The sequence below is a fragment of the Rhododendron vialii genome, chromosome 2a (genome assembly GCF_030253575.1).
Source record: "Rhododendron vialii isolate Sample 1 chromosome 2a, ASM3025357v1".
Lineage (NCBI taxonomy): Eukaryota > Viridiplantae > Streptophyta > Magnoliopsida > Ericales > Ericaceae > Rhododendron > Rhododendron vialii.
The window spans coordinates 6,631,896-6,653,225 of NC_080558.1; the positions used below are offsets into that span (position 1 = coordinate 6,631,896).

At 38.9% G+C, this 21,330-nt stretch overlaps 2 protein-coding genes and 1 non-coding gene across 8 annotated transcripts; 1 reads left to right on the forward strand and 2 right to left on the reverse strand.

Annotated features, from left to right (window-relative positions):
* Window positions 1-60: 60 nt before the first annotated feature.
* LOC131318021 (3-ketoacyl-CoA thiolase 2, peroxisomal) lies at window positions 61-6,052 on the forward strand. The gene is made up of 14 exons (XM_058347797.1): window positions 61-391; window positions 1,839-1,915; window positions 2,028-2,112; window positions 2,223-2,349; window positions 2,436-2,534; window positions 2,635-2,702; window positions 3,086-3,193; window positions 3,271-3,348; window positions 3,477-3,609; window positions 3,699-3,795; window positions 4,680-4,803; window positions 4,946-5,054; window positions 5,506-5,589; window positions 5,723-6,052. The coding sequence occupies exons 1-14, from the start codon at window positions 296-298 to the stop codon at window positions 5,830-5,832; spliced, it is 1,395 nt and encodes a 464-aa protein (XP_058203780.1). The 5' UTR covers window positions 61-295; the 3' UTR covers window positions 5,833-6,052.
* A 1,362-nt stretch (window positions 6,053-7,414) lies between these two features.
* LOC131318023 (uncharacterized) lies at window positions 7,415-20,088 on the reverse strand. 6 transcript variants are annotated; one of them, XM_058347801.1, is made up of 10 exons: window positions 19,933-20,055; window positions 19,785-19,898; window positions 17,023-17,906; window positions 14,559-15,285; window positions 14,361-14,447; window positions 12,439-12,639; window positions 11,250-11,335; window positions 9,341-9,440; window positions 9,070-9,168; window positions 7,415-7,870 (listed from the first exon to the last, which is right to left on the reverse strand). In XM_058347801.1, exons 3-10 carry the CDS (start codon window positions 17,901-17,903, stop codon window positions 7,808-7,810), a joined length of 2,244 nt encoding a protein of 747 aa, XP_058203784.1. In that variant the 5' UTR covers window positions 17,904-17,906; window positions 19,785-19,898; window positions 19,933-20,055; the 3' UTR covers window positions 7,415-7,807. The 6 variants fall into 6 exon arrangements, with proteins under 6 accessions (XP_058203784.1, XP_058203786.1, XP_058203783.1 ...); XM_058347803.1 differs by having other exon boundaries at window positions 17,023-17,949; window positions 19,933-20,050; XM_058347800.1 differs by having other exon boundaries at window positions 19,785-19,902; window positions 19,933-20,047.
* Window positions 16,616-16,723, reverse strand: LOC131318262 (small nucleolar RNA snoR100). Its single transcript, XR_009197591.1, has one exon. It is a non-coding gene; the product is annotated as a small nucleolar RNA snoR100 (small nucleolar RNA).
* Window positions 20,089-21,330: the final 1,242 nt, after the last annotated feature.

Genomic DNA, 21,330 nt, shown 5'->3' on the forward strand with positions numbered 1-21,330 from the left:
CCAATTAGCAAGTGATGGAAACGCGCTAAAAACGAGAGTGGGCAATCAGGTCTTCGCCTTCCTCGTTTTGATTCCCCAAATAGAAAATCAGACCAGACAGACACGCACCGCCTTGTTGTCACGTCTTCTTCGTGTTATCCTGATCTCCATTCCCCCTTCCCGATAAAACTTTTCTCGTCACACTTCCCAACGCACGCACCTATATATATACATAGCTATATCTATCTACATCTCTCTTCCTCGTCAAACAATCAGTTAGAGAGAGAGAGAGAGAGAGAGAGAGATTTGTAGAGATATGGAGAGAGCAATCGAGAGGCAGAGAGTCGTTCTTCAACACCTTCGTCCTTCCTCCACTTCTTCCTCACTGGAGAACATCCAATCATCTCTCAACGTAAGTTCAATTTTGTTTTTTTAAGACTTTGATTCACCTCGATCTGATCGAGGACAGACCCACGGGCGGATGAGCCCGGGCGATCGTCCTATCCAAGTTTCGAAACTTCGTTGGAATTATAGCAGTTTTTTTTTTTCTCGAAGATGGAAAAGTTATTTAAGTTGGCCCGCGCCCATCCGAGATTTTTTGGACAATTCAATACCCGTTCATCTTAGGTTGCGTATTTGGCTCCTGAAAATATTGAGGCACAAGATTATACGAATCTACGATTGTTTGTAACTGTATTTTTGTAATTGTTTTGGTCAATGGAAAATACCGATGATTGTTCTTAAAAATTGTTTTGGTAATACGTATAGACAGAAATATATCATGCTATCATCGGAAAGAAGATTTTATTGTTCGCCCACCTAATATTAAAATCATGTGTCCGTCCTCGGATTGGGTTGGCTCTGAGTGCTCGCATAAATGTGGAATTATTATTCTATGTCACTTTCCACTTTGTGTTTGGATCTGGTTCATTTTTATGTGAATATCTATGGATTTGTTTTTACCTGTAAATATTGGAGCCTCCTAATTGGAAGTATGTCTCATCCCTCACTCAGGGCTTAGGCCAGTAATTAACTAGCATACGTGTTCCGCCATTTTTAAAATTTATACGTGTTCCGCAAAATTTTTAAAATTTGTGCTTACGCACAAGAGGATGTGAAAATCTTGTAATGACAACTTGAAAACTGAAGTTATAAGTACGTAGTGTAATTGATGCAGTCGAGGAAAGTTTTCTGTTGGGCAATTTGGCATAGAAAAATGAGACGGAAGGTGATCCCTCCATAGAGCTAGTGTTAGATATATATAAGAACTGTACCCTTAGGGCCTATTTGGCTAGTCATATGATATTGTGGTAATAATAGTGCTTCAGTTTGAGTAAACTGATTTATTTACATATGAGGTTTCATTTATATTGGAGATCGCTGGAGCTTTAGTGAGCAATATAAGATTTTTCGGAGGCCCTGAAGATGTTATATTTAATGAAACAAACAGGTCTAGAGAATATGAGTCAATGATAAAGGTTGGGTGGGTTGTTATATTTAACGTGTACCTTCTGTGAAACGTTTGACCGTATTAGATTGTAGTGAGACAAATGGGGTTTGACGCATGTCTGAATAGGGAGGTGATGACCTCAGTTTGATCACTTGGGAGTATCATTAATTGTTCCACTTTATTTGTCCACATTCTTTTGTTGTTACCCAGTATCCAAGCTTTATATAGGGTTTAAATTTGACATATGAGGTCGAATTTTGAGTTGCTAACATAATACTACAGCTTGATTGTATCCTCTGGTGGTGAGCAGATGATGAATAGACCTCCATCGAAGCTTGTGTTGTGTAAATGTCTTGGCTTTACTCTTGGCTCTTGTCTTCACTAAATTTGTTTATATTCTTCACTCCAGGCATCTGTCTGTGCTGCTGGGGATAGTGCGGCATACCATAGGAGTTCTGTTTATGGGGACGATGTAGTCATAGTGGCGTAAGTAACTCTGATGGTATTTTTACAAAGTTATATATTCTTTTGGACTCTGGTAAAGTAATGAATTTTGTGTCTCACCTTGCACATTGTGTGCTTTTGATGCTACACACAGTGCCTATCGGACAGCACTTTGCAAATCAAAGAGGGGTGGTTTCAAGGATACATTTCCTGATGATTTACTCGCGCCTGTTCTCAAGGTCAGTTATCATTATTGTCATCTACTATGTTGATTTAGTTTTCCTTAACATCTAAAACGAGGCTTGATGAGATTGAGAATACACTTTTCTATGATGACTATTTGATACAGGCAGTGATAGAGAAAACAAATGTGAATCCGAGTGAAGTTGGGGACATTGTCGTGGGCACTGTATTGGCACCGGGCTCTCAAAGGGCAAGCGAATGCAGAATGGCTGCATTCTATGCTGGTTTCCCTGGTATATTTCTCTTTCTTCCTTTTTTTTTGGGATTTTTGATTTGATTCCCTAGCATTTGCTGACATGTTTTTATCTCATGTGCTCAGAAACTGTGCCGGTAAGAACCGTGAATAGGCAGTGTTCTTCTGGTCTCCAGGCAGTTGCTGATGTAGCTGCATCAATTAAAGCTGGATTCTATGATATTGGTAAGGGTCATCTATTTTTGAAGGAAGCCCCCTGAGTCTGGAATTTTGATGCATGGTCTGTTTGTGTTCATTCTTTATACTGTTTGTATCTTCTGAATAGGAATTGGCGCTGGGTTGGAATCCATGACCGCAAACCCAATGGCATGGGAAGGATCAGTCAATCCAAGGGTATGTTTTGTAATTTTTCTCTCCATGTTGTGATTTTGGATTTTGATGAGCTCTCTGGAGGAGATAATTTCTTTGACGTTGTGTTTGGATTATGGATATGTAAGAGGAATTTATGGATAAGAAGGAAAATTAAAGGAAATAAGAAACAATGAAGTGAGCAAAAGGTTATTTTTTTCTTTGGTTCATTTTATGTCCACTTGGCTGTGCTTGGACCAAAGATTTGTTGAGGTAAGGGATTCCTCCTTCCCTCAGCTTTCTTTTCCCATAATAGATTCCTCTATTCTGCTTAGCGCAAGCTACATTTGACCCCTAGATGAATTCTTGATCCAGACACAGCCTTACAGGATTGCTTTTTGTTGACCAACTCTTTCTATTTATATCAGGTAAAGACCATGGCACAAGCCCAAGATTGCCTACTCCCTATGGGTGTTACTTCAGAAAATGTTGCTCATCGCTTTAGCGTAACAAGGCAGGAGCAAGACCAGGCTGCAGTGAGTTGATATGATTCATTAGTATGTTGATTTTTTGATGTTTGCAAGTTATTGATCTCCTTATTCTACATTGTTAGGTTGAGTCACATAGAAAGGCTGCTGCTGCGACTGCTTCTGGTAAATTTAAAGAGGAAATAATCCCTGTGGCCACCAAGGTAAATTTTTTTTTAATTGCTGTCTCAATGAGTTGTGATATGGAATTTTGCTGCTTGCTTAGTGTTACCAAGTTTGTGTGTGGATGCTATGATCTTGTGCATTGATGTAATATATTCTGTGCCAACAGATTGTTGATCCAAAAACTGGAGATGAGAAGCCCGTTACGATTTCAGTTGATGATGGAATTCGGCCAAACGCGTCACTATCAGATCTGGGAAAACTGAAGCCCGTATTTAAGAAAGATGGGACAACCACTGCTGGTAAATGAAAGCACAACATGTTTGAGCCTTTGAGGTTTATTTAGAATTCTGGTATTGTGATTTTATTTCTTCTGGTGGCTATACGATAGGGAACTCTAGTCAAGTGAGTGATGGTGCTGCAGCCGTCCTCCTGATGAAGAGAAGTGTTGCAACGCAGAAAGGATTACCAATTCTTGGTGTATTCAGGTGTGTAAACTTAGATTATGCTGCTTGGATTACATCGAGAATAAGATGGTTCAGCTTTGCACATTGGGCTGAATCACTCTTGTTCCCACGTACATAGTTATAGTTATTCCTCATATTCAAATCTTTCGACTCTCATAACAAGTCAAAATTTAGATGAAGGGTTCATGTCTTGGAAAAACTTTGTTGCCATTGATAAGATATTAATTAGGAGATATGTTTCATTGATATCGATGGGTGATGCTATCTTTCTTGCTGTCAATATAATCGCTAGTGCTCTAAACTTGATTAGGTAACGGAATGATGCTTGAGGCACTCCACATGATCAGTTAATGTTTGCCATTCTTCATGTTTTCATGCTCCCTAGTGGAATCAATGTTTGCCATTCTTCTGTTCCTTCCTCTCGTTTGTTCTTGGCAGAAAATCACATGTTGCACCCTCTGCATGGTACCTGCAAGGAACATATCTTACCTTTTCATGATATCCTCGATGGATTTGCTTGACGTACTAGAAACAAGTATTCTCTTCATGTACCAGTTATTTCCTTCATGGTAGCTCCTCGTAGCTGATTATTGATTAAGGCCTGAGATTGGCAACTGTGCTGGAGCTAAGTTTTATGAATCTTCTTTGAGGCGCATCATCTTACAGTTTTAGTTATTCTGTTGTTTCTCAGAGTTATATTACCATTAAGACCCCGTTAGATGTTTTACTACACTGAATGCCTCATTCAGTGCCAATCCTACAATAGCTTCTTCCGGGTCAAATCAACCCTCCAATGCTACGTGTGTACACCTGCCATGTGTTTCCTAGCTGACCTCTTCGATAGAAGAAAAGAAAGTCGAGGTACTGGGGCTATTGAGAAATTTTATTTGGTGAGCTCTATGTAGGACTTTTGCTGCTGTTGGTGTAGATCCTGCCATCATGGGTGTTGGCCCCGCAGCTGCAATTCCAGCTGCAGTCAAGGCTGCCGGTCTTGAACTTGATGATATTGATCTTTTCGAGATAAATGAGGTGATTTTTTTATTATGTAAAGAAATTTCTCTCTCTCTCTCTCTCTCTCTCTCTCTCTCTCTCTCTCTCTCTCTCTCTCAAGCATTTACAGTTTTTGAACTTGATATCTGCTACTGTTCCAATTGTAACGCTTTTTCCACAGGCATTTGCATCGCAATTTGTATATTGCCGCAAGAAGCTGGATCTTGATCCAGAAAAGATCAATGTTAATGGAGGTGCAATGGCCATTGGGCATCCTTTGGGTGCAACAGGTATGTGCTACATGCATTTTAGCTTTCCTCAATACTCACTCCTTTATCCCGTCAAAGAGGCCTCCATAAATGGGCTTGCACCAAAAAGAATACTATGCGGTGCTTCTAGATGTTTCTACTTTTCATTTGTTCTTATGTGCATGTTCCGTTTACGTATGTGCTTACCTCGTCCTTCTTGAGGACTCGGCTTGCACCAAAAAGAATACCATGCGGTGCTTCTAGATGTTTCTACTTTTCATTTGTTCTCATGTGCATGTTTCGTTTACGTATGTGCTTACCACATCCTTCTTGAGGACTCGTCTGAACCCGGCTCATAACCGTTCATGTTTGGCTTCTTAAATATTCATAATATGAATCTTGTCATCAAGGATTTTGATAGACTAGAATCCGAAAATATTTGAGCTTGTTTATGGGGATTCGGGAATGACGAGATGCCTTCTGCATGTTATAGGTGCACGATGTGTAGCCACACTATTGCATGAAATGAAGCGTCGTGGCAAAGATTGCCGCTTCGGTGTTATATCCATGTGCATAGGTACTCTCTCTCTCTCTCTCTCTCTCTCTCTCTCTCTCTCTCTCTCTCTCATTTACATTGGCTGAGCATACGATGATACTTTGTTTTCATTGGCTGGGCATACGATGATATTTTGTTTTCTAATTATCTGCAGGTACTGGAATGGGGGCTGCAGCTGTTTTTGAAAGAGGTGACTCTGTTGACGAGCTCTGCAATGCTCGGAAGATCGAGACCAACAACCTTTTATCCAAGGATGCTCGATAGAATATAATTCACTACTCCCATATTACAGCATAAATAACATTACACCTAGTGTTGAAAACCGATGTAATAATGTCGCATTGATATTGTGCGAAACCTGTTAGAGACCGTATCCCTACATTTGATTCGTCACAAGTTGTTGGCAAGCTAGAGGGTATGAAATTTGTCTCCTTTTTTCTTTTCTTTTTTTGGGTAATCAAAAGGACATGGAGTTAGCTGTGAACTTGTTAGTTTTTTCTCGAATTTGGTAGGAGTAGGAGAATTTGGCCTCCCTCTCTGATACCATTTGGTTTTTGATTTGGGGGCATGGTTTTACTACAAAATGTCCTTGTAGCTCCTCGGTTCTTGGAGGTTTAGGGGGGCCACTGTTTTAGTGGTATTCTGTTAGCAATTACTTTGTGCATATATTGCCAAAGGTTAGCTCTATTTCTAATCATCCTCCGCCCATACCCTCAATGATTGGGGACTAGATGGGTTATGTTTTGTTATTGTTGTTATAGGAGAATGAGAAGAAAATAAATGAGAGCATGTTTAAGATCTTTTTAATGCTGCTTCTTATTCCAAACTTGTTTATGTGGTTCGTATTTGGATCAAGAAAAAGAAAAGGAACTCTTACAGGCTGTATTTGGATTGAAAAATGAGAAGAAAATAAATGAGAGCATGTTTAAGATCTTTTTAATGCTGCTTCTTATTCCAAACTTGTTTATGTGGTTCGTATTTGGATCAAGAAAAAGAAAAGGAACTCTTACAGGCTGTATTTGGATTGAAAAAAATTGGGTTCCTTTTCTACTTCGTGCCCGATTTCTTAATACAATACAGCCGCGACTAGTGCATTGTTTGAGTTGGCGTCAAGGTTTCGCCATTATACGACTGTTTACAAGTGAATGTTTTGTGCTTGAATTTGCCTTTTCTTTTCAAGCCTTATTTCCCAGGAATATCCTGGTCTATGGTGCTTTTCCATTATGAACGTCCTCATTCTCGGCTTTATCTGCTTGTAACAAGAACAAATTAAAGGATTTCTTTCAGTTCTGTTTAAATAAACAAAAGAGGTTAAACTGCATAACGAATTAGTTTTGGATCCCCATCGGGTATAGTTCTAACTATTGAGGGCAAAACGGCATACACTAAATGGGTAGTACGCCCTACTCTAAATAGGTAGGATGGCATTGTTGCTATATGAAGTTCTACTCTAAATAGGTAGGACGGGCAAAACTGCCTAAACTAAATGGGTAGTACGCCCTACTCTAAATAGGTAGGATGGCATCATTGCTATATGAAGTTCTACTCTAAATAGATAGGACGGCGTGACTACTATGTTAAAGTCGTGGAGCAATGGAATCAAGAGCTCCAAATGAGCCGTTTTATCATATTTTAACTAATCTTCGGGGATCACAATGCCATTACGCTTGCGCCTCACGCCAAAAAAGCTCGCACAATATCTTGGCAAGGTGATATCATTAACAACGAACAACCACCCTTTGGTAGCGCCGCAAAAGCAGCAAGGCGTGCTATCCATGCTAGCATTCATCCTCAAAAATTTCCACATTACCTATAATCTGAATTCCTCATAGAAGTACTAAACAAATTTTTAAAAAATAATCCTTCCAAGGTGACCAATAGATAATAAAATACTTCGTACTGGATCTCAAAAGCCCAATGCATGTATTCATATGGGCGCACTGATAAGCAGCAAAGCAAACACAACACAATATCTTAGCACATAAACTCTCCACATTCAAGACAAACTTGAGGATAGGATTCAGGTGAGATGGAGGCCTCGAAATACGGACCCATTGTGAACTGAACAAAAATGATGCATATGGAATTTTGCTTATGCCAATCTGCTTCCCATGACAGCAACCAAGAGAAGCAAAACTAAAACAAGGGGTAATCTCCCACGAAGCAAGAATTTGCCATCACAGATTTGCTGTCGTTCGCTGCAAAATGACATGGATCCCGTACAAGTCCCTGTTGCTAATCAAGTGATAGATGACTTGCATATTGGGCATGAGGTTTTCCTTCTGAGCCATGTGTCAATGCACTGCAAGTGTGGGAGAAAACAAGTTAGATGCAGATTGCGCATCGTCAAATGATTCCCCGAGGACTACGTTTGTGAAAATTATATACGGTAGTTAGGGAAATTACCAAACAATCCCACCGGGGGGGTGAAACCTGAAAGTTTCACCCTTTTTACCAATTTAAACCCTGAATTGTTAATGCGCAAACAATCTCAACCATCAGTTCAAAGTATTTTAGCATCTAAGGGAAGTAATTTTTTACTGCTCCAACTTTGTGTTCGTTCTAACTTTACCTTAGACTAGAAATCGCAATGGGATCACTAGTATTGTCAACCCTCATCAGATCCATCCAGCAAAACAGTATCATGCATTTGGTCTTCTCTGGATTAGCCCCTCCAACACGTTCTCTGCAATATGCGGTGAACAAAATCTTACTCCACCAACAACCGCCATCCTATCCTCCCTTTCCACCATCCATGCAGTCGCTCCCCACCCCTCCCCTTTCTCCACCACCCTCTACCTCCCCTCCTCCACCCACCAGCTATTCCTTCCCCTCCCTAACCGCAATCCTCCAACCATATGTCACCATCCCTTGGAGTTTGGAATTTGCTACCCGCAGTTTTGATCATGAGATCTTGTTGATCAGAGAACTTTAGTTTGTCAATTTTGTGTTCAAGAGATCTCCTGTTTGCTAAGCATGCATTTGCATACACGTCTATACAGTACTGATGGGAGATGTGAGGTTTCATACTGCGATTTGAGTTTGCGAGATTTGGATTTGCAGCGAGGTGGGGCCAGCAGAGGCGGTTTTCAGGCACTAGTCGCATTGGCTTTTGAGGTGGGATGAGATTGGGAAGTGGATATTATGGTGGTGATGGTGGAGGAACAGGGTGGTTGACTGGCAGCTAGCTTAACTAAGAAGAGGAAGGACTAAGAAGTTGGAAGAATGACAAACTATTTGTTAAGGCTAGTTAACAGTTGCAGACTGATGGTTGAGATTGACATCCCAATATCCCATTACTTGTCTGGGGGTTATTTTGAACAGATTTCCAATTTAGGACTTGATTTGTTTCCGGGGTTGACCTTGTTGTGTTCTCTGTAATTGTTCCTAGTAGTTGTTAGACTAGATTTTATGGAGAAAAGGATCTGTATGATCCTAGTAAATTGATGCTTCATGGTTAAAAGAAATGAATAAACTACTATCAAATTTAGAATTGCGTACATCTTTGTGAAATTTGTGCAAGCAAGGAAGATGGCGTATAGAGTCACCGGAGGTAGGGGTTTCAAGGCAAATTGCACAAGCTTCTTCAAAATTCTCGCCCTGCAAGACAGAACAGAACAACAAACATCAAGTGAGCCAAAACATTTATTCAAATATGTATCCATATATGTCGTCTTCTTTTTGTGGGGGCGGGGGCAAGAGCATGCCCTCGTTGAATCCTGTATCCTCTTTTTCTTCTACATACTCACTTACCAAATCTAATGTATATTACCTGAACTGTTGACAGTGGCAAGCTATTAATTTGATCAAGAGATGCACCAACATGGTGGTGATTGTTCTCGTCAAGCGCCAACAACATTTCGTAATCATTTCTGGAAAAAATCAGTTGTAGTAAGAGATTTTATAAAAAAAAAAAAGGGGGGGAATTGGCTAGAAGTAACTGTAAAACTTACAAATCCTAAAGCAAAAGAGAAATACTATATTAACAAAAAGTCGTGACAGTGCCCCACCCTCTCCTCTTTTTCCCCCTTCAAACGGGTAAAGTGCAAAAAGTTTCACGGGACGTCATAAAACACCCTTACAATTGATATATAGAGAAACCCAAAACTTATGCACTTGTGCTTAGCAACAATATTCTAGCATCTTGGGTTGATAAAATGTGGCACACAAGTGTAGCACGGTCAAATAGACTAGTCAATCCAGTAAGAGTCAAAATTTGTGAATCTAATTTTGGAAGTTCTCAAGTTGAATATCCTCCAAATGAAATCAACCTCAAAGATGTAGGATACGAGTTCAACTGTTGATGTGCCAAACATAATGGAGGAAATGTTAGCTTAAACAGGTAAACTTTAGTCTTTCTTACAATAAGAAAGATGCAATATTAAAACCAATAGAGGCATAAGCATAAGCCTCATGGAAGTTCCTTGACCCTCCCTATTACGAGAATAAACAATCTGAATTTGGGGCGATTAAAGTGAGTAATGCAAGACGGCAATTCAATGAATCAAAAGTATGCGAAAAAAGAGCAATAAATTGGAAGATTGCAGCTGGAGGGCTCAAAGTGCCACAAATTAAAAAGTAAGAAACCGTTGCTTGGAGAAATGTTTCGAATGCCATCCTTAAAAGCTTGCTATCGCAAATAATCTTCATCTATTCGTTATTCAAACTAGTTGTGAAACCTAAACGATTATGCAAAAATCAAAATGTTCTTATAGCAGTCAACCAGAAGTATTAGATGCAAATATTGCGTCTTTAAGGGAACACTAACCTTGTTCATCACTGAGGGGGCCAGAACCCTCGATTACCTTTCAATAATACATATTTAGGTGGAAGAAGACAAATTAAAACTATATGCCTGAAAAAAAAAAATTAATACAGGTTTCTAGAATCTAATATTTTCTTGGAATTTGACATTTACAATGTCCACAGACACACTTAGTCGATCAAAGTTTCTCTTCCCTATATAGGAAGGAGTTAAAGTTAGGTTGCAAAACCACAACTGCACAACACCACAAATATAAAGAGTCATCAACCGTGAATGGACATGGAAAAGCTGTAGTTAATACCCAATACCGAAAGCGCCAGAGAACTGTAAACAAGTGTATGCGATTTTCACCATGTGACAATGTTGATGCATTGAGTGCTGGAGCATTAATCCCTCAAGGCAGGGTGTAAGACTAGAAAGCTTTCCAATAAGACTGTTTTTAATGGGTCTTTTGATGTTGGAAGTATGTGTTTGGGATCGCTAATAAGCTGGGAGCCCAGAAGTTTGGTTTCTCTAAACTCCCCACTTGTATACCTCGCTGCTTAGCGTTTTGTATATCCAGCAATCCCTCAAAAAGCAAAAATGGAAACATTCTTTACTTTTTAGACATACCAAAGAAAGCCTTAGAACACCCACAATCAACTTCTATAACATCACGGTTTACGCATACATTACGCAACTCAGCAGTCAGCACATCTATAGAAGGCTACAGCAAAGACTTAAAAAAAATTAATGAAAAAGGGAAGGACCACAACAAACACCAATGCATATTTAACGTACAAAATAACACCAATGCATATTTAATGTATACTCTCCAGTAATTAATACAGAAAATTATACAAATCAACTACAGTACAAACCATACGCTTAAATCATGTCCAATGTGATAAGCAAAGAGAGCACAAAGATAACTTACTCATTGAATTCACGATCAACTTGAAGTAAGTTACCAGCCATTTCCATATCACTGAAGGCCTCTAATGCTTCTAATATATGCATTCTCTGCGTATCATGAAAAAAAGCATGAGTCTAGCATATCCATGACCAGTGGCCACAATATTAGAGGAGTACAGGTATTCAAGCCAATGAATCTATAAACTGTGGTGCTAGTGCGGGAGTTTCAATAGGTAACATAATATTCGCTACCAATCAGACAAAAAAAAAAATTAATGTAGAGTTAAAGAAAGAGGAAAGTAATGCTTCCACTTTGCTCAAAAAGACATCCCATACATACTATGTGTAATATGACAAGAGATGCCAAGAAAACAAACCTCCTCAAATGGAGGAAGTACACAAAATGATGAAATGGATACATGGATTTCGTAATTTTCGCTTTGTTAAATGGACTTGTCTTACATAAGGAAGTATTTAAAGGGAAGCTTATAAACCCGCCCCAAAGTGAAGCTCAACTCAAAAATAAAAGGTTGGATATGAACCCTCAACAGGATGAATGGCTGTCTGAAAATCCTGGGAAAGTCCTTCAATTCAAAAAGGAAGCATTGATGTGTTTAAAACAGACTTTGAGTAACAACATTGAGGGTGATTGTGAATTAGTTTTGTGGCCCTCGTGTGTCCTTCTTTCCTTTCTTCGATCAATAGGGGAAAAGATAACCAACAAACAAAGAGGGAGGTTTTAGAAAGGACAGCACCACAATGATCAAAATAATCTTAGATGTAAAGGACAATTGCAGAAGCCAGGACCATCTTCAAGACCCACATCTCAAGGCACCATATTGAATGCCGTGCTTGAAGGACAATGAAAATAAGCAACTAAAAATACTGGAAAAAGCAGGATCCATCAGGAAGAAGGAAACTAAATGCTTATACAGAATTATAATGTCAGAATGCATATATCATCCAAATTATATCCTCACAAATGAAGTAAGACTGAAATATCTTCCAAACTATATCATTAAAAATGAAATGATGAATAAAAAAGAGAGAATTGCTGGGTTAAACAAAATAAGGTCAGCTCAACTATCAACCATATATCCAATTCATACCTCAACATCACATGTCAAGGACTCCAGCCAGCAGTAAGAATGAAACTTAAAGAGAACTTTAAAAAGTAATGCAAATTCTGAATATAGATATGGGCCTAATACCATGTCCAAATCCATGCTGGGAGGAAAGAGAGAACCACTTTCCCTATAGGATATTCTAGGCAATTGGCTCCGTACGCGACTCCTCAACCGTGTTAATCTAGCAGAGGCAGGACCTTGAGCATTAGTGCCTCCATACATAGAAGGGTTCTGAGAGAACGGTGACCGGGACTGTCTATAGGAATTTGAAGTTAGAGAGCCACTCTGCATAAAATGCAAATGATATTCTTTTAGAACACAACTGGGATTATTAATACGGAATTTAACAATAACTATATGCAAAGCAATATGACCATTACTGGAAGTTTAATGCACGAGATTAACAAATACCACATATAACTTTACCAAACCGACCCTTAATAACTTTAAGTCTTTAATAATGAAAAAATGCTTTCAAGTCCTCTGATATTACTGAACATAGAAATGCGATCACACAGACAAATACATAATTGGAAGCGCAGAAAAATTTGTTGGGTGACTTAATTGAAATTCACGATCCAGGGACCTTGCATTTGTGAGTTCCTAACCATGATATTCACTTTCTTTCAGTTCTTCACATTACTTCTCGGCTTCTAGCCAATTTCTCCACAATTTTACATTCAAAGGTCAAAGTGATTTTGTAATTTTAAAGTTTCAAGTCATGTTTGGGTCAACTAAGGTTCATAATAGGACCCAATTTATGTCATAAGGTGCTGGGTGTTTTCGTAGTTCTAGAATTTAAAGAAACAATTCTTTCAACTTATACATTCTTCTTGGTATATGTTAAAGCAAGGGAATTTCAATCGAGATAGTCTTGTCCAAAAGACTGTGAAAGCCTAGCTCTAATACTATTTTAAAGCATCCAACTCAAAATCAATTGGCAATGAGAGGTTGCAGAAGCTCATATGGTAGTTTTGCATGTGAAAATTAAATAGGTGTAAACAAGCCCTACAAATCTAGATAGAAGCTTGTAATTCTTGTTAGTCAACGAGATGATTCTCGTCTCTATAGACATCTGACTCCTTGTTGTGGCACTATATATCATCACCACAACAAACGCTCCCACGAATATGGCACCAAATGTTAGTCTCCTGAAAAGACACATATCATGCACTTCCCTATGTGATCATAGGCAAAGTGTAGCACACACCATATCCTATCCTTGAGCCCGGGAACATTGAGCATCATCAACCGTGGCTCAAACAGATTTGATCATATAATTATTGTTACTCCTTTGCTAGTATGGTTAGATATCAACAACATATTTGAACAATGGACAACTGTAGGTATGTCAACACTTGGTCCAAGCACAGAGTTCAAATATGTTGCACTCCCTCCGTCCCACTTTAAATGTCCCCTACGGAGATCCGTGCAATTTCAATCCAAAAAAAAAAACACATTTCTACATTTTTTTTTCTTTCTTACACCAAATTAAAGTGCACATCGAATACTTTAATTTGGTGTAAGAAAATTAAAAAGAGAAAATATAGAAATAGGATCCCGTAGGGGACAATTAAAGTGGGACGGAGGGAGTACAAATCAGTCCATACTAGCAAGGGAAAAACAGTTCGCATGCAACAACGTGGAAAACCTATCAACTACTGCATATTGTATCAAGTTACAACTATCAGCAACGAACTGGTTTGGTCATGCTTCAGCCTGCCCTTTCACAAGAGAACGTAAAATGGAAAATGCAAATGAAGTGGCTAAATGCAGCATCTTTCTTCCATTTATTCCCATGCCACAGAACAGAATAAATTCCCACACGCAGACACTGAAGACTGTTGCATCGCAACCTCAAAACAATACTTAAACATCTCTGGTTCTTACCTGAATGTTTGAGACATTTTTGCCTATAGAAGTAATAGAACCATATATATTTTATAAATCACTATAGGATGTAGCTGTTTCATGCGATTTGAGTACCTATAAAGATGTCTACTTACAGGATGGAAAACAGGATGACTTCCACCAGAATAAGAATGCTGTGATGATTCCTCCCGCTGCCTCGCTGATGTGATGAGTGCATCAAACTGCATAAAGGTAAATAGCGATTCACAAAATAATGGAATTAGGGGCGAAAAGAGGAAGTAACATCTAGCAACAAGTACATAAAATCAACAGAAGCGAATAAGGAAGCAAACTTCTTCATCTTCAACTCCTGGTGACTCATGATACAGTTGTTCTTGGAGTTCACGAGCCAACATCTCATCTGCTTCTACTTGTCTAGCCCTATCATCTGAGTCACCATTACTACTAGCATCTCTATTGTCGGACCCATAGTGTCTCACTTCAGGGGAAAATCCATCAACTTCAATAACCGGATGGTCTGAATCCAAAATGCTTGGACCACTATCGCTATGGTTTCTAGTTGATCTTGAATTTAACGGCTCCTTCGATGAGGCAAGAATCACAAATTCAGAGTCAACAGCGGCTGATGTAGAGCTTTGACCATGATTACTTGAGGTAGAGCCTTGCTTCTGTCTTTTCATAAGAGTGCTTGCTGCACCACGATGACCGGTAACATGGACCGAGTGTGCCATAGGGCGGGAGACTGCTTGAGCTTCAGTTAAAGCACATCCATTCTGAAAAGAGACTGCATTCTGATCTTCCCGATCTTCGTTGTCAATCCTGCTACTAATCCCCTTCCCACTATCTCTTCTCACCACCTTGCTTTCGTTTTGTTGGTTGACATAGGACGGGTCATCCTTTGTTCTGGAAAGATGTTGACCCTCATCAAAGAAGGGGAGATTAAATTTCTTCGTGCGATTACGTGTGTTTCTCCACCCGCCAAATCCTTCAAAACATCTGAATGCATCTCCACTGGCATTACTAGTTCCACAGATCTGTTCATTTTGAGCTATTGAGCTCCTGCAAGTATATAACTAGATTAGCAGCAGGACAATTTTCAACTGGCTCATTGGCCAGTAGGATTCGTCACTAGTAATGATGTTAACTTACCAGGAAAAATCAATAGGAATAAAGCAAGGAGACTTGCATTTCCATGGATGAGTGCATGATGACACGACAAAAAAAAAAAAAAAAGACTCGAGTGACTTTCACAGTCAAATGATTCTTAATTATGTTACCATGTGGTAGAGCGATTTCACAAAGATATTGTTCTGCCAGAACCCCCTTAAAGGTCCTTTTCTTATCTATTTTCAGTAGGTTTTGACAAAGGGGAGTCGTGAGTTGCCAAATAATACTTCCAAAGTTATCACACCTTTAGATAAGAATCCACCTCGAAGTTTTTTACATGTCAGTTACTTACAAAGGTGCAAAATCTTCAAGACTCAACCCTTTTCACATGCAACTATCAACACTGAAAAATCTCCTTCCATCAAAACTAATTGGTATCTTTTCTCTTCTCAATGTGTTGTGCAGATTGATTGACCTTAGGCTGTGTTTGCCTGTATGGACATGGATTTGAGGAGGGAGTTAACAAGGGAAAGGAAAATGGTAGGGAAGACAAGCCTCTTCACTTCATTATCTTCCTATACTTTCATTCACCTCTTCCTTTCCCTACACAAACCCCTCCACCAATCCTGGATCTCAACACGGCCTTAGTGTCCACTCCAGAATAGCCAAAAATTACCACTAGGTAGGCCCAAAATGCCAATCAGATGGATCCTAACCTTGCAGATTCAATTAAAGCTGCAGATCAAGCTAGAAACTTTTCTTGACAGTAAGTTCTCTGAAAGTGCATTGAAAATCTTTCAGCTTAAGTTTTTCACTAGAAAACCAAAGGCCATTTTGAAACAGGGTTCTGCAAGCAATTTCCAAATGTATATTAATTTGGCTCACAAAAATGCCTTTTGTATAATGTTGAGCCAGTGAGTCCAATAATTTTGTGTGCATGCCCATGTCTTGTCTTGTGTGCATTTTTAAATCTGTTCAATTCCATGTTTATGACTATTGTCATAACCTACGGGGCTACAACTCTATATCATGAATGCATAGGATAGGGGAAGCACAAAAGTGGGTAAATTTCATGCTTTTTAAAAGAATGGATAGTACAAGACATGAGAACCATCCAATGATACAATAACAGAACCCATCTAGTCCCCAATTAGGGGGTCTGGGCAGGGGAGGATTGGAGACAAATCTAACCTTTGGCAATATATTGACAAAGTGATTGCTCTCCAAATACCACTTAAACAGTGGCCCCCCTATACCTCCAAGAACCAAGGAGGTGAAGGGACGTTTTGATGCGGAACTATGCCCCCAAATCAAAGCCAAAAGGCATCAAAGAGGGTAGGCCTAGAGACTCAAATCAATTTCTATGCATATTACCACGCTTGCTTCATTCATAGTCTAGAGCATCAGAAAGTTCACAATGTGAACCGTGCAATTAAATCATACATAATTAGGAAAAGATGCTACCAAACAGAAATGACACAGTTGTACGGTGAAGCTGCCCACGCTCAAGATTCAGACAAACCGACAACAAAGTGGGAAAGAGGGAATCTAAGTAATCATCCTACAGAGTTCTCCAAGCAGCTTCATGAACCAATCCCAAGGAACAAATCCAGCCTCTAAATCAAGAAACTAGGAATGTAAGCAACCACTGCAATTCAACGCAAACGATTTTCAAGCGAACAGTAGTACCTGGTAGCCAAATCTATGGTTTTTGCAGCCGGCTCTTTTGATGAAGAAGGCTGAAATATCACCCCTTCTCTTCTATCAACATTGTTCCCTCCAGCAATCAAATCCCTTACCAGATTCAACGAGGAATTAGATGAAGTTCCCCTATCATTCTGTAAATCAATGGAACCATTACTGTGATTTTCAGCAAACTGTTTGGCCTTTGCTATATTCCGTGGAGAGATGCAGCCATCTCTCACAAATCTAATTCGTCCACCAACTCTAGGCGACAGACCATAAAATGACGAGGAAACACCATTTCCAACTTCAGGTAGTGAATCACCAAAGGTTCCTTTTCCACAATCAAGACCTGAACCTCCTTTACATGTATCATTTACTTTTTCTTTTCCTCTACAGGTATTAACTGCTGTCGCTGAAGAATTTGATATGCCACGTAAAGAAGAAAAGCCATTGGTCGTTATTGATCCTTTTCTAAATTCTTTAGCTTGAAAACAATCTTCTAATACTGCATTTGGGACATCATTGTGGAACACTTGGGCTGGCCCCCTCCACTCCATCAGATCTACAACATCATTTCTTCCACAGTTAGGTGATTGAGTACTAGATAGAGCTTTTCCTTTGAAGTCACCATCAACCTCCGACTTGTTGGAAATGCTAACATTTTTTCCAGGGCGAAAAAACAGACTTTTACAATGCCCATTATCGAGGACCAGTTTACTCCTGGCTCTTAGCTGATTTTTAGCAGCTTCGCCAGAAAAATCTGTGTTTCCTGCAGATGAATCACTTCCTATTTCAATAACTTGCCTTCCATTAACATCCTGGGCAGCCAATCTATCAGGAGTGTCGGGAACATCAGGGACCTGATCAATGTCCATGTAATCCATATTCTGTACAAAATTCCAGCTGGTCTCAATTAAGGAAAGAGAAACACTATAAACACAAAATGTACAATTCTTTTTTACAACATACTCATTGGCATTGATTCATTGTACAAATTGTTGTACATGATGGTTTGTTTATAACTTTATAGCAACGCTCTAAATGAAATAGCAACAGTGCCGACTAAGAAGAATCAACTTCTGTTCATCCCAAAAGATATTTTGTCATGATGCAATCATTACCGTGGAAGAAAAAACACATTTTAACAAAAAAACATAAAATAATTATATTGAGAGATAACAAGTGCAATACCACAAAGCGTAGGCAAAACCAAAGAGCATAGGCATGAACGCATAATCAAAGCTTTATGAAAATGTTTTGCTACAATCATCTATAGAGGCAAGTAGATAAAAGGGCAACCAAACAGAGCAAAGGCAAATGAAGTGCAAAACTCATGCATACTCACTCCATCAGATCATAAGAAAATTTGGATCCAGGAACTTTTTAGACAAGAGGATCTCTCACAACAAGAAAAGAAAAGAAAGAGCAAAACAAAAGACTCAGTAGAGAAGGCTTTCGTTGGTCACTTTTACGTGAATGGAGTAGTTGAAAGGAAAATAAAATCTTCGAGGTGAGCTTTCTATAACAACAAAGCCAAGAAAATGCAGAAAAGGTAAAACAAGACTGGAGCATGGTGCACAGGGTTCCAAAAACAGTTGCACAGTTCAAAATGCATTTCATCAAATTACATAACAGAAGGAACAACCCCAACTACCCCCCCAAATCACACAACCACCCACCAAGAAACGAATCCTTCCTTTGCCTCTACCTATATGTATGACAGTAAAAGCAGATCAAAACATGCAATCCAAAGATAATTATGAATGAGGTGGCACCAGAAGTGCTTAGTGTACAGGGTTCAAAGATTCTGACTTACATACCAAGACCTGTGTGATATCGGGAGGTATAATCAGCTTAATACAACACCAAAGTCAATTGAGATATTATCCAAACGACCAACATCAGTTAACAGAAAGCTTGATCACATGTATATAAGCTCTTGGCATTAAATCCTCCCCTTGGAAGCCGGTTTACAAAGGTGAGCTCTACTCAATGATTTATATAATCTGCTATGAAAGCTATGGATCTCAACACTAATATAGTTAAACCTGAGAAGGATGTTAGAGCTCCAATTAGCCCATGGAGGGAGGTCATGCCAATGAATTGCAATAGAAACAAAAAAACAAATTGCACTAGACAGACTTGCATGTGTGGGACATCTTCTCTACAATTTTGGAAACCTGGTGTTTCTATGTTCTCAGTTGGGTTTCTATGTTTCAGTCTCGTATCCCTGCCCAATGGAATTAGGTCTGAGAGACACTGAACCAGTGCCTGCCAAGGTCTTTATGATGCTAGAAAAGTGTTTTACGCAAATAATTTGACGAATAATACTCTCTTTATTTCATGTTTTATAGCCTGAAAGAAGTACATAGTTGATTCTGATATGGTAACCTACACAAGCCTACTCCTATCGCGCATTCAGGTTCTTTGTACCAGAACAAACCGCATTCCAAGTAACAAAAACAACGGTACGAAACGACCCAGTTCAACCACTGATATAACAACTTCAAGAAACCCAATAGTATGACCTTAAATCTCAAACAAACAACAGGATAAAGGATCAATACCATACACATCCCAATGCAAGTTCAAGATCAGACAGGTGAAACAAACAAAACCCACAAATTTAATATGACAGAGCTCAAAAGTAAGCCAGAAAATAACAAAAAACAAATCAGAAAGAAAACTAACACAGAAGCAGGTACTAAAACGACTTTACAGCAAACCCTTGATGAAGAGCTGATGAAAGCAGGTAAAGATTAAACCTTTAATGGGTTCTTTTGATCCTTCAAATCCAAGAAAAGGAGAAGTGTGTAGAGTTGAATCTAGATACTAAGGTTTCCCACGAAGAAGACAACCCTGGCGAACTCTCTCTCTCTCTCTCTCTCTCTCTCTCTCTCTCTCTCTCTCTACATATACGTATATATTCTATCTCGATAAGTTATTCCAGTTCTGCAGTCGGAAGAAACAGGAAACTCAAACGCTAGCGAATACGTGAGCAGAGACTCACGCAAGATCCAGATTTTGGCATGTTGTAACCTTCTTTTTTTTTACAGTTCAACTCATCCCAAAAAAAAAAAAAAAAACTCATCCCATTATATATGTCGAGCAATTTAAAAAAGAAAAAAGAATTTATAATGTCACTCTCTAAATTTAAAATGTCACTTCCAAAGGAAAAGTAGTTGTCAATTTAGAGGGTAGCATAAATAATCAGGGGCGAAGCCAAAAAATTTGATTAATGGAATCAAAAATTATATTCATGTGCAATTTTTTTTTTTACGCACAAGTCTAAAAATAACTAAATTAGAAGGTTAATTATAAGATCGATATGCACTAATAATTCATTTTTGCCTCATAATTAGCCCAAAAAGACTCGTTATATTTGAAAAAAAAATGCATAATAGTCTCATTTCTAATACTATCAACTCTCGAATAAAAAAGAACGCTTGGGATTTCTATACACTTAAAACAAGTTGAGGCAATTTAGAGATTTTTTGTGGGGTCAAAATAGCTAAATTATACCTTCTTCCTATGAAAATTTGGGGCCAAATTAGTAAAAATTATACCTATCCCAAGAAAAATTTGGCAGCAAATAGAGTCAGCCGCCCTTCCTTGTACCCATGTGCCTCCGCCCATGGTAGCATTATCAATTTCTATATGAAATTGATTTTGCCACTCCCAGGCGAGTAGCATTATAAATTTGGGGTTTTGGGGACATTGGGGAGTAGCATTATCAATCCCTATATGGAATTGATTTTGCCACTCCTAGATGAGTAGTATTATAAATTTGGAAAGTGGCATTATCAATAGCCAAGAAAAATCATAACTAATGTGTTGGGATAAATTTTACTCCGCAGTATCTACATTTTGACTAATTTTCGGAGGACCAATTCTAGAATTTAGTAACTTTTTGTACATTTAGTTCATTGATTTACTCTATCCTAATATCTCGTATTCGATTCTCTTTGTTAACAACTCTTGCGTCCACCTCACCCGCGCGTAAGTGCGTGAAACTGCTGTGTGAGGAGCTGTAAGAATTAGTCTGAGTTGCACGCAAACTGGCCCGAGACACCCTGTATTGAAAAAAAAAGTTATAGGAGTCTTTGTAGGCCACATGAAGAACTTCTTCTCTTTTTTTTCAAATGGTCAAGTGAGACGAAACGGAAAAATTATTGTGTCTTAGGGACAACGTAACATGGTGTTTTAGGTCATTTTTTTACCACACATTGACGCGGAGCCTACGCATTTTGTCTTGGATTTCACACTATTGTGCGGTGAGAGAGGGGGGGCGTGTGTGTGTGACAGCCAAGG

Coding starts and splice junctions, on each gene's coding strand:
- LOC131318021 (XM_058347797.1), top strand. CDS start 296: ATGGAGAGAGCAATCGAGAGGCAGAGAGTCGTTCTTCAACACCTTCGT. Junction 2,535..2,634: donor AGCTGGATTCTATGATATTG/GTAAGGGTCATC, acceptor TCTTCTGAATAG/GAATTGGCGCTGGGTTGGAA. Junction 3,610..3,698: donor AGATGGGACAACCACTGCTG/GTAAATGAAAGC, acceptor GCTATACGATAG/GGAACTCTAGTCAAGTGAGT.
- LOC131318023 (XM_058347799.1), bottom strand. CDS start 17,903: ATGGATTACATGGACATTGATCAGGTCCCTGATGTTCCCGACACTCCT. Junction 15,286..17,022: donor ACCATAGATTTGGCTACCAG/GTACTACTGTTC, acceptor ATATACTTGCAG/GAGCTCAATAGCTCAAAATG. Junction 7,871..9,069: donor TGCACAAATTTCACAAAGAT/GTACGCAATTCT, acceptor CCACACTTGCAG/TGCATTGACACATGGCTCAG.